The sequence below is a fragment of the Sebastes fasciatus genome, chromosome 7 (genome assembly GCF_043250625.1).
Source record: "Sebastes fasciatus isolate fSebFas1 chromosome 7, fSebFas1.pri, whole genome shotgun sequence".
Taxonomy (NCBI): domain Eukaryota; kingdom Metazoa; phylum Chordata; class Actinopteri; order Perciformes; family Sebastidae; genus Sebastes; species Sebastes fasciatus.
The window spans coordinates 5,714,271-5,727,117 of NC_133801.1; the positions used below are offsets into that span (position 1 = coordinate 5,714,271).

At 38.0% G+C, this 12,847-nt stretch overlaps 2 protein-coding genes across 5 annotated transcripts in view; one reads left to right on the forward strand and one right to left on the reverse strand.

Annotated features, from left to right (window-relative positions):
* Window positions 1-5,809, forward strand: part of gipr (gastric inhibitory polypeptide receptor) — a 13,418-nt gene extending 7,609 nt beyond the window's left edge. For 2 of the 4 annotated variants that reach the window (XM_074641190.1, XM_074641191.1), the window contains exons 8-16: window positions 843-926; window positions 1,215-1,374; window positions 1,528-1,588; window positions 1,751-1,820; window positions 2,931-3,019; window positions 3,472-3,610; window positions 3,732-3,773; window positions 3,871-3,962; window positions 5,037-5,809. In XM_074641190.1, coding sequence (XP_074497291.1) covers window positions 843-926; window positions 1,215-1,374; window positions 1,528-1,588; window positions 1,751-1,820; window positions 2,931-3,019; window positions 3,472-3,610; window positions 3,732-3,773; window positions 3,871-3,962; window positions 5,037-5,151 — 852 coding nt within the window. In that variant the 3' untranslated portion in view covers window positions 5,152-5,809. Of the gene's footprint in view, window positions 1-842; window positions 927-1,214; window positions 1,375-1,527; window positions 1,589-1,750; window positions 1,821-2,930; window positions 3,020-3,471; window positions 3,679-3,731; window positions 3,774-3,870; window positions 3,963-5,036 lie in introns of all 4 variants that reach the window. The other 2 variants (XR_012594690.1, XM_074641192.1) reach the window with 2 other exon arrangements.
* Window positions 5,810-6,957: 1,148 nt separating this feature from the next.
* On the reverse strand, window positions 6,958-11,718 carry LOC141771183 (THAP domain-containing protein 5-like). Its single transcript, XM_074641194.1, has 5 exons — window positions 11,533-11,718; window positions 9,007-9,190; window positions 8,016-8,824; window positions 7,483-7,669; window positions 6,958-7,361 (listed from the first exon to the last, which is right to left on the reverse strand). The coding sequence occupies exons 1-5, from the start codon at window positions 11,592-11,594 to the stop codon at window positions 7,251-7,253; spliced, it is 1,353 nt and encodes a 450-aa protein (XP_074497295.1). The 5' UTR covers window positions 11,595-11,718; the 3' UTR covers window positions 6,958-7,250.
* Between the last annotated feature and the right edge of the window lie 1,129 nt (window positions 11,719-12,847).

A 12,847-nucleotide genomic window follows, 5' to 3' on the forward strand; every position in this document is an offset into this window, starting at 1 on the left:
TTCACAGAAAGTATAGCTTCCATTGCATCAAAATGTTTTCAACAGTTGTATCTAGACGGTAACCCACAAATTGTGAAAACTTGCAAAAACTCTCACGAGACTCACTGCCCGACGGCGTCGACCTATCCTAACCATTGTGCAACCTCCGGGTCTGAGAAGTGAAGCCAATGCTGAAGTGCCTTAAACTTGCATTCTTTCTAACAGCCAGCAGGGGGCGACTCCTCTGGTTGCTAAAAGAAATCTAATTGTTTAGAAGTCTCTGAGAAAATGAGCCTACTTCTCACTTGAGTTATTACCTCAGTAAACATTGTAAACATGAGTTTATGGTCTCAATCGCTAGTTTCAAGTCTTCTTCAATACAGCATGATGTTCATTTAGTAAATGATGGTCCCATTTAGAGTCAAATAGACCATAAAGCAGGGGATGCTTTTGGGCGTGGCTACCTTTTGATTGACAGGTCGCTACCACGCCGTTGTCCGATCTGGGAGTTGTCCGTGTTTTCGTCTTTTCAACTTTAACCCTTTCACAGTGTGTTTTCAGTTCATGAAAGTGAATTATAACATTTTTGTCACCTAAAAATGTCTTATTGAGGATTCGGTTGCACTTAGCTCCACCCTGTCGTGTCACTTCTGGTTGCAAAAAAACAAGATGGCGACGGCCAAAACAAAGAGTATAGATGCAAAGAGATGAAACTCTAGTGTTTTTTTGACAACAGCTGCGACCGCCATTTTGGACTGAAAATGCATATTATGTTTACAATATCTTATTGTTCAACACAGAACATTTCTGTAGAATATGACAACAGAATAGAAATAATTTGTCTTTTGTACGGCACTTTTTAGGAGGACTTTTTACTGGCGTCCGGTAGTCGCTTTCAAACTCGAGGCTTCAAAATGACAGTCCACAAACTAACGGGTGACGTCACGGTGACTACGTCCACTTAATATATACAGTCTCTTACCCTTAACAATTTGAGGTCAATGCCTAACCTCAACCATCTCGCTAGAGTTTCACAAATCATGAGTTACCATCTAGACACGACTGTTTTCAATCACTAGCCTTCACCTTGACCATACGTTTTGACAATGCATCAATAATACAAGTCAGCTGAAGTAGAAAACTGAAGTCAAAACACATGTGGATAAAATCTTGATTTACTGAGACTTGACTCCCTCACAACTTGAAATTTAAAAAGCAATATCATCAATCACCAGGCAGCGTCTGGCTGCCGCGTGGCCCAGGTGTTGATGCAGTACTGTGTGGGAGCCAACTACTACTGGCTGCTGGTGGAAGGCCTATATCTACACAACCTCCTGGTGCTGATGGTGTTCAACGAAAACCTCTACTTCTGTGGATACCTGCTCATTGGCTGGGGTACACACACACACACACACACAACACACAAGAATAAATGGTTGCACTCTTTAATTATTGAACAGGTCACACTGTGTGTAAACTGATTAAATTCACCTGCTGTTGTGTAGTGAAATTTCTCTCCTTAAATATGTCTGTTTTGTTTGGTATCAGGCGCTCCGGTGTTATTTGTGGTTCCTTGGATTATCGTACGTTACCTGTTTGAAAACACAAGGTGAGTCATTTTTATTGTTGCCTCTTTAATACATTTTGTGCTGACAGTGTGCAGGAGTTCATCATTTTTTTCTCGTACCTGTTCCTCAGTTGTGAATTAGATCTTCACTTATGTCTTATGTTGTGTATACTTGCTCACTTTGTTGTGTGTTTGTGCTTATAGGTGTTGGGAGATAAATGATAAAATGGCGCACTGGTGGATAATACGCACTCCCATCCTGATCGCCATTCTGGTAAATGTACAAACAGGCACATTCACACCAGGGTTATTATCGTAAACTAAAACTCAAACTAAAATGAAAATAAGCAGTGAAAAATATTTTTAGTAAACTGAAAATAAATGAAATCTATATCCTTTTAGAAAAACTAAACTGAAACCATATTGCCTGATTAAAATTTTTTTTTAAATTAAAATAAAAATGAACGTAAATTAATTTCAGTTTTCGATTTTTTTAGCTATAATATATCAAAACCAAAAAAAGGGGAGACAGCATGAATGTCCGTCACCTCTCGTGACATTGAACCACAGAAATTGAACAGACTTGACCTTGCTTGACCTTGCGCTATGCCACAATTGCTTCGGACACAAAAGTAGCACAAAGATTAAACATTAAACATTATGGCCATTCCTACACAGTTCTCCAACCGTGTATTTTGTATGTAACTACATACCTCTGGCCCTAACAAAAACAAAGTCAAACTGAATTAATAAAAACTAAAACTTTCTAAAAAAAACAACAACCTGAAACTAAACTAAAACTAGCAAACACACTCTGAAAACGAACTAAAATGAAATCGAAAAGTCAAAACTAAAATAAAATAAAGATAAATTGAAAATGTAAAACTGCTATAAGCTTGGTTCACACTCACACATACAAATAGAAACACTGGCCTATTAAACCCTCCAGTCAGTATGAATGCAGACGATGTGAACACAGAACAGAAACATCACAGGTTGTGATCCGTATGTGTTTCCACGTGTTGTTTCTCATCTTATCTGCATCATGTCTAGTTACACAGTGTAGATCCTTCACCTTGTAGAGTACATGACCCCTAGCACTCCTTGTTGCATTCAAATTACTCAACCATGAACACACACACACACATGAACATGTAATGTAATGGACATTTATATTTGACTTTCAGAAGTCAGTGATTAATATTCATGGGTGACTCATAGTAGCTTCCAGCCTGGACCATTGTGGGGGACAGTAGAGTGAACAAAGTTGTCATCAGAAGCTGCTCTAAATTATTATATACACTGATTTGAATCCATGTTTTGAAGTGTCATCTCACATCTCAATGAGGATGTGAATGCCCCTGCTTTTTTTTTCTCTCTTCAGGTCAACTTCTTCATCTTTATCCGCATCATCAAGATTCTCGTATCCAAACTGAAAGCCCATCAGATGAGATACAACGACTACAAATTCAGGTAAGACGCGTGGCTGTTTTATTTGATATGTTTTTATTTTATTTTATTTTATTTTATTTTATGTTCTTCTATTTTATTTAATTGTATTTATCTATTTATTTATCTATTTATTTATCTATTTATTAGCATTATTATTCGAATTATTAGTATTATATTTCTTTCTTTTTATTATTATTATTATTATTATTAATAATATTAATATTAATATTAATATTATTATTATTATTATTATTATTATTATTATTATTATTATTATTATTTAAACATTTTACAAATACCTCACTAAGACTTCTGTACTTGCATTTCCGGGCTAAGGCAGTGAACACTGGGGGAGTAGTAGTGTGGGAAACCTCCTGAATAGACACCAGATATAAAGCCAACGCTCCATCACTGTATTCCAAAAAGAGGGACAAACCAAAAGAACAACTTCTGTTTTGCGTCTTTCCCTCCAGACTGGCCAAATCCACCCTGACCCTGATCCCTCTGCTGGGGATCCATGAAGTGGTCTTTGCTGTGTTGACGGAGGGACACACGGACGGCATCCTCCACAACGTCAACCTCTTTTTCCAACTCTTCCTCAACTCTTTCCAGGTACACTCAGGACTTTGTGTATCCACCCAGGCTACATGTATCTGCAGCAGAACAAACCACATATCATGGTATTTATACGTTGGGTTCAAAATTACAGTTAAATGATTTCCCCTCTTCACAGGGTTTATTTGTAGCCATCCTCTACTGTTTTGTCAACAAGGAGGTAAGTGCTGTGTCTGTGTGCGTGCACACTATATGAGAAGACACCAAAGTGAGTGTAAACATGCAGGCACTGTACACCAGGATCACTTTGCTTGCAGGTGCAGGCAGAGATGAAGAAGAAATGGCAGAGGTGGAAGCTGGGGATGACTGACCTGGAGGAGCTGAGAAACACCGGCAGCAACACGCCACAGGTACATTTATACAAAAGGTTTATTTTATAAAGTTTTCTTTACAGGCAGAGAGAAACGCTCTGAATTAAATTATTTGTATGACTGTGTATTAATCCTGTGCAAACCTTTTTAATGTAGCTTCACACTGTGCAAGTCATTTCTGATTATCTCCTTTACTGTTTATTCTTCAGTAGATTTTAAGGAGGTGGGTGTTGCCTCAGTGATTAAGCAAACGTTGGTGTTTTAAAGGGGACATATCATGCTCATTTTCAGGTTCTTACATGTATTTTGGTTTCTACTAGAACATGTTTACATAATTTAATGTTTAAAAACCCCTTTATTTTCCTCATGCTGTCTGCTTGAATATACCTGTATTCACCCTCTGTCTGAAACGCTCCGTTTTAGTACATTTCAATGGAATTGCGTTGCTAGGCAACAGCTTGGGTCCATGTTTACTTCCTGTCAGCTGATGTAATTCACATACACTGCAACAGGAAATAAACGGGGACACATTTAGAATTTTTATGTTTAAAACTGTGAAATGGTCTAAATATTGTAGATTTGTGACATCACAAATGGACAGAAATCTTGACGGCTTGTTTCAGAAGCTCAGTTTCTGAATACGGGGCTGTGTGTATTTCTCTGTGGATTAAGCGTTTCGATACTTTCACAGTATTTATATAGAACTTAAACCTGCTTTATAATATAAAAGCAATGAAAATGTCATAAAATATGGGACCTTTAAAAAAAAAAAATTCAAATAATCATTTTAAATTGATATGTGATGCTACACAATATATAGCCTAGCCTGTCCTCATGAGTCACAGCCACATCTTCTGATTAAGTAGCAATTCACTGATCACTAATCAGGCTAAAAGTAATGAGACTTTTACATATTAATGTGGCAGCGAATTCCACAGATACTATATACTGTAGGTAAAGTGATGGTGATGGCAAGGACAACTTTAAAAGGTATATAAAGTCAAACATATTTTTATAAAGATGAATAGATGGGCATTTAATGGATTATTGTAACTTTGATCAATAAGTTACTCATGTTTTCTATACCTCTTTTTTAACATTGTCATTGTGCTGGTTGGTGGCAGCATGCCGTTATCCAGCCAGTGCCTCCATCCGTCTCCCTGCCTGCCGCCTGCCCATCGCCAAGAGGACAGTCGCCTCCCCCCTCCTGAGCAGCTCAAGACCTAGTGCGATATCTCTGCTCAAGCACACGGGGTTGGACGAAGAGGAGGAGGAAACGAGAAGTGTTGCGAAAGCTACTGCTGAAAATTCAAAATGGCCTTTTCAAGTTTTGAGCAAAAATAAAGATATGATTAACAGAGGTGGGACCGAGTCATTGGTTTGCAAGTAAGAAGTAAATCTCAAGTCTTTGCACTCAAATCTACAAGTACTAAACTAATGAGTTTCGAGTCCTAAACGAGTCATAATTAGCTCGTACTGGCGCTCCGTAACGTGACTTTATTTCTTCATGGTTCTGTCCTGCAACTTGATTGGATGCTGTTGGATTGGATCTGGGGAAGTAATTGTTGTCTTGATGGGAATGAGTCGTTAGTTGATTCAGGAAAGATGACGTTAGTTGATTTCTTAAAGATGCTAAATACGGGAGCATTTCTTTATTGCCTCTCATCAGCTCTCAACATGGCGAAGGTGAGCCGGCTCATCTAATAGCGCCAACAGTGCAAAAAACGTCAAAAGTGCTGACAGAGTTAACAGTGTTAACCAGAGGGAGAGTGACTTGACATTAGCCTACTCCTCTATATCTTTACATAGCAAATAGTTGTTGATGCTATATTAATGCTCTGGATATCGAATAGAGCACCTTTAAATAATATACTTTTTAATCTTTGGGCGTGGGGGAAGGTATCAAGTATTTTCAAGTCAAAAGGCTCAAGTCCAAGTGAAGTCGCGAGTCACTGCTGTCGAGTTGCAAGTCTTTTTTGATTTTGCCAAATCGAGTGTAAAGTCATAGTTAGTTGGTGCCAACATTCATGTAAGGAGGTCTGATCTGTGTGTAACACCTCCTGTAATCCAGATAAACCACTGACTCTACTGCCATCTAGTGGAGACATGAGAGCACTACATGAGGGGAAAGCACCCACCCACTGTACAAGAAGCAGGTTTACTGAGTGATCTGGATCATTTTGCTGAGTCAAATCGAGAAGCACTTCATATCTTGAACATTGACTGAATGTAAAATGACCTGATCCAGGTTTTACTCTGCAGAGTTAAACAGATAATGCAGTAAATCTGTGAGAATGGATTAGTAACATCCTTCCTGCACATGGTTTCCCCAATGAGGTTAATTTGATTTTCTAAATAAAAACATATGAGTCTTCACAACAACTACTGTACAATTTACATATAGTGTTCTTTCACATTTCAACTGGCAGCTCCTCTCTGTCACTGTTGAATCAAACCACCATATAGCAAGATGCTCAGTGCTACCTGTAAACAGGGGTTAAAACTTCCATAAACCCACGACGGTTGATGTATTGTACTGTCACTAAACTCATTTATTTTTGTTCCTGCTACTGAAGAAGAAAAGGTCAAAGCTGTCAGTGATGATGATTAAAGGTGCACTATGTAATCAAATTTTGTTTATTTGATTTGTGTAGATAGACACGAATTCCCATTTTTTTTTCGTGACACTTCAACGTTTTTTTTTCCCGTTTTCCCACGAATGTCCAGCAACACGTGACGTACATGTCAATTTCCGCACCAGTCTTTTCAGAATAAAGCTACTTGGTTATGTTTAGGAATGGATCGACTTGGTTAGGCAACAAAACTTAGTTAGGTTTAGGAAAAGATTGTGGTTTGGGTTTAAATAACACTAGAAGTGGCGTAACTTAAGTACGGAAGTTACATGACAAATAAATCAACTTTGACTTTTTTGGGACTGGTTTCACACGAGACACAAACACCGGCCTTCTGTGCGAAAGTCTGATGTTTTTTGACCCCCTTTAATAGCTGAAATGTACAAATGAAGCACAAACCTGAATGGAAGTTATTTTTAATTTGATATGTACATTATCACAAACTTATAAGTCAAAAACAAAAAGTGGTTTGGAGGAAGGAGGAAGGTTAGAGGGTGGAAACCTTAAAAAAAACCACATTCAACATTGTCTCGTATTACTCATCCATATTTGTGCAAAGCTCACAGCAGATTCAACAACATGCTGCCACGTCTCACACACACATCTCATAAAGTAGGTAGTTTGTTTTCAACATCACATCACTTTTTTTGGCACAGCGGGCAGCAGACGGACACACAGATGGGACAGTCGGTCTCACAGCTTTTCGTCTGTGTTCATTAGTGGAGTATACAAGTACGCAGCATCGTCCTCCTCATAGATGATGGCCACAGTCCCGCCAACATCTACACTGGTCTGGATGTACGCCTGAGAGAGAGGAGACAACTGAAAGTGAGCTAAAGCCAAAAGAAACTTGAGAACAGCAATTCGAAAGTTTTATTTTTTTAAGATAAATCTGGATTTCATGTAAATACGTCCGAGCTCTCACCCTCTCGAGCAGCTGCAGTCGCTCTTCGTTGAGCAGGTTGTTTTGCCTCAGCTGGTTGACGTTGTTCTCCAGGCCCAGCATCTTCTCCAGGTGTCGGCGGTGTCGCTGCTGCAGCACTTTCACCTTCTTCTGCAGCTCGGCCACAACCGCCTCCAGCTGCTCCTTACTCAGACTGTTCTTATGGTAGCTGCTCATGGAAGGAATGGAAAGAGATTGTAAAAGCTGTAAGTCAGAGAGAGGATATAGGAGAGCTACTGAAGGGGTCTTTCGGAGGTTGAATATCAATATTTGCTGCATCTTTAAAGGTTAACTTCAGTATTTTTCAACCTTATTTTCCAATGTTTTTGTGTCTAACTGACTAATAGGGACAACAATTTCTGAAGTTGGTCCAGTATTGAAGGTGAGCACTGTAGACAGCAGCTGCTCACGGGCTGCAATGTGGTGTTATTGGGGCAAGCTAGCAACGTCATTTACCTTGTTGGCCTGTGCCTGAAAATACAGACATAATTTAGCATGCATGAACTTGTGCTCACCAGTGCTCCTCCAGCTGGTGATCCTGCCGCTCTATATCTTCCTCCTCTGATCTACCGTCGTCTCCTTCTCCCTCATCTGTGTCCAGCCTCTCCACGGTGAGGACCAGAGACGTGGGGGAAGGCGGCGTGTGTTTGGACACTATAGGCAGAGTAGATGTGATGGGCTTGGAGCTCAGAGCGGACGACAGCACCGTATCCGGGGTGAAGTTGAACCGGGCAGGGGTTTTGATGGGGAGAACGTTTGGTATCGTCTCGAAGTAGGCGATGACTTGAGTCTCACGGCCTCCGTGGACGTCTGAGAACTCCTCCGTGGTGCATGTCACTTCTTCAACGCCGAGGGAGGCCACGGTCTCATGTGTGCAGCCCGGCGTGGAGTCATTCATGAGCAGCCCGTGGCCCTGAGATAAAATGCCAGCAGTGATTCCATTCAGGAGCTCGTCTTGACCTTCACCAGCGGGACATTCAGACATCACTACCACCTCTCCACCGTTACTCAGATCATTAACTGTCTGGAGTAAAGTTAAAGGGAAATTTGGCCCCGTTTCGACTGCGTTCACCGATGCCAGCGGGTTCAGGTCTGTCTGGAGGGAGCAGTCAGATTCCCCAACATCCCCCGACTCCACCAGGCTGGTTTCTGCCTGCTGCGACGAGTCGACGGTGATCTCGTACAGATGTACCGTGTGCAACGTGCTCTCCATCTCTACGGCGTCAACAGCCGCGGTCCTGTCATCTGACACCGCTATGCTTTGATTACTGTGAGCTCGAAACCGCTTTGGCTTCTTCTCGCTGTGATCCGGGGCTTTCCGTTTCTAGACAGAAGCAAAAGCAACATGACAGTGTTTACAGTCCAACTGTAGTTCCTTTTTTGACTTGCTGAGATAAATTAACCTAGAACATTCAAATACTACAAATGTTAAAGAACAAATATCAACTTCCTGAAAAGAAAATCGGATTCAGCAAGAATAATGGCAATATAATGACTTTACTTTACCTCGGCCTCCTGGAAGACTGTGGGCACGGCGTCATTCTCAAGGTAACGGATCCCCCAGCGCACCTTGAAGCACGACGGCGCAAAATGTTCGTGGCAAATATACTGGTGTCGAGAGGGAGTCCAGCTCTCACGTCCCATGTTCCTCAGCCAGAGCTGCAGCCGGACCGGGTCCTGGAGAGGGAACCTAGAACAAAACAAAGACTACAGATGTGAGACACTGCTCACACTGCGCTCCTTCAAGAGAAATATTGTAAAGTCTAAAAACTGCCTCCCGAAGCTGGAAATCAGAGCATCAGAACTGATGTTGTGACTCTGTCGACTCGGCACATTTCGGCTTGTGCCGCTACACTCTGTTTAGTAAAATGCAGCCCAACACTGGTAGTTTTTTAGGTACTTAGCGGTGACGCTGTATCAGATTACATTTATTGATGAGATCATATTTCATGTGAGGAAGACAGAATAATAGAAACACCTTGAAATGATAAATAAACACATGAAAGCCACAACAGCAGCTGTTACTGTAAAGCTCGTTGCTTTAGTTTGAATATCCTAGTTATAAGTATTTAAGATTAAATTCCCATAAAATCATCATGTGTGGTGTCATATTGTCAGTGGTGGAATGGAACTAAGTACATTTTATACAACTTTATATTTATACTCCGCTACATTTAATAGGGGAATATTGTACTTTTTACTCCACTACATTTATTTGACACTTCTACTTTTCACTTAAAAAACACATGATATGCTTAGGCCTATACAGTGGTGGAATGTAACTAAGTACATTTACTCAAGTACTGTACTGTAAGTACTTTAATTTTGATACTTTAAGTATATTTTGATGCTAATACTTTTGTGCTTTTACTGAAGTAAGACTTTGAAGGCAGGACTTCTACTTAAAGTATTTTTACACTGTAGTATTGCTACTTTTACTTAGTAAAAGGTCTTAATACTTCTTCCACCACTGGGCCTATAAGATATGATGCAGTACTCTACTACTAATCTACCCAGCAGTAGGGAGGAACATTAACAGGCTCTTACAGGTAACCATTAGTGAGCGGAGCCATTCTGCATAATGAGTACTTTTACTTTGAATCTTTAAGTACATTTTGCTGATAATACTTCTGTATTTTTACCTAAGTAACATTTAGAATTCAGGACTTTTACTTGTAACGGAGTATTTTCAGGTTGTGGTATTTCTACTTTTACTTAAGTAAAGAATATTCTTACTGTAATTCTTCCACCACTGCATACAGGGCTGGGCGATATGGCCAAAATTTTCTATACAGATATATCGATAGAGATATATCACAAGATAGCATGTTTTCTGGTAGTTAAATAAATACATAAATAGTCTATATGAAATAACCACATGGTAAAGCCTATTTATGTATACTCCTGTGTAAATTAAATACTTGACAAATTAAAAGTACGTCTTATTTAATTAAGAACTTTAATGCAAAATGATGGTTTCAAGTGAAAATATAGAGAAAAAAACGAGAAGTGAGAATTTCCAGCTACACACTGACTATGTTTACATTCATGCACACAAATACAGAAAAAATATGATTAAAATAATAGTTTGATTTAACTGAGATTTTCTGAGAAATTAGTTAGTATTTGTTATTATCAATTTAGATGACGTAATTGTGTATCACAATATCTCAATATATGATTTAATCACTATATGATTCCATTGAAAGATGATAAAATATCACATTGAATTGTGGCCCAGCCCTAACTACATATTGTCTGTGAATCATCAGCTCCAGGGCTAAGATGACATCCACAGCTCCAGTCCACCACACTTCCTCCACCATGGCTCAAATCCACTAGAATAAAACTACACGCTGAGTGCTGTTGATGAAATTGTTGTGTTGTTGTTGTTTATTTGTTCTTATTCTTTGAGGTATTTATTTGTTTTTGTCTGATCTTTTATTTTATTTGTTTTCTTTGTTAAATATGTGAAATACATGAAATGTCATGTCTCTCTTTCTCTGATTACTGTGGAAATTCTGACTAAACATTTCATTGTATAATTTAATTATTAATATTATTAGTCTGTCTGTATGTGTTTATATGTTTATATGTTTATATGTAAATAAAATATGTAAATTCAGTAAAAAATATTGTTTAAAAAAATTAAAAAAATTCCACAGCAACATGTTTCCAGAATGAAACAAGTGAAAATGATCTTAAAGGTGAATTTACCCTTCAAAAAAACTCAGGATTTAATCTTCCTTCTTTCTTATCATGATTCAATCAACATAGAAACTCAATTTCTATGGTTTCAAAGGTCAAAACAAGACAAAACAAACATAAAAAAAAACAGAATAATGTTGATTTTTAATAACTACAGTGATTCATGTCAGTCAGTAAACATGTTGTGTAGATTGAGGTTGTGATAGACTGACTTATAGGACAAGAACACGTCCCCTAAAGTCAGAGATGACGTCTCTTCCAGCAGCTAACACAGTAACTAACATTAACTAACACTAACTAACAGATAAATAACATTTAACTTACTTGTAGAAGCTCTTCTTGTCGTTTTCATTCTTACAGTTTGGTACAGAACAATATTTCGGCATCTCCGGTGTTGAAATCTGATTTATCTTCGTGTCCAGATGAAGTCACAACAACAAGGTGAAACTCGTGCTGCTGTGTGTTGTCAAGTGGTGGCGCACAATGTGACGACTGACGATCAGCTGTTCAGAGCCGTGACGTCATATTAAGACGACTTTCGTCCTGAAGAGGAAGCAGCATGTCATTGTTTACCTAGAGTTTAATGAGTTTCTTTATTACATAAAAGCCCTTAAAGTCTGGAAAAACAAAAATGCTTTGAAACTTCTTAGTATAATAGAAGATTATGAATTACAGGTATACAGCCCTATAGCCCTTCATTTATTATTTTCATGTATAATTGTATCTGTTCTTGTGCTGTATGCACCTTCTCCTTTTTATTCTAATGCAATGATCTATGAGCCATGTTGTTTATAAATCTGAATTTGTTCAATAAAAAAAAAGAAGAAATGTCATTGTTTATGACAACTACAGTAAAGTGCAGTGGGGGGTATTTCAGATGTTTTGCTTTAGTAAAAGTAGTAATACTACAGTGTTGAAATACTTTGTTACAAGTAAAGGTTCTGCACTCAAAATTAGCACAAAAGTATTAGCATTAAAATATACTTAAAGTACAAAAAGTACAAATTTAATAATAACAATCTAATTATATTATTGAATTATAGTGTGTTCATTACTTTAATGTTTACTACAGTATGTTTTATACAAGCAGGTAGCTTGTGAATTTCACCAATGGAACAATTAATGAAGCCCATTTCTGCCACTGTGATGAATATTTTGACTTAGTGTCTCAAAATAATGTATATCAATATTTTTACTTTAATGTTGAGATACTAAGTCATTATTTTGAGATAGTTTAAGGATTTTTTTTTCATCACACATCATACTTATCTTTATCAATTATAATACATCATTTATTTGTTGATTATATTTTATATAGTTAATTTGAATCTGCAAAGTAACTAAAATTATCAAATAAATTTAGTGGAGTAAAAGCTACAATATCTCCCTTTGAAATGTGGTGGAGTAGAAGTATAAAGTAGCAGAAAATGGAAATACTCAAGTAAAGTAACCCAAAACTGTACAGTACTTGAGTAAATGTACTTTGTTACTTTCTACCACTAATAAATTGTGTAATAAATTTAAATATATATGTATACATATTTAAATAAACATCTTCATAGGTAGTTGAAACAAACTCCCCTGTTATTTATTTATTGTATATATAATGACCAGTAGCTTGTGAATTTCACCAATGGAT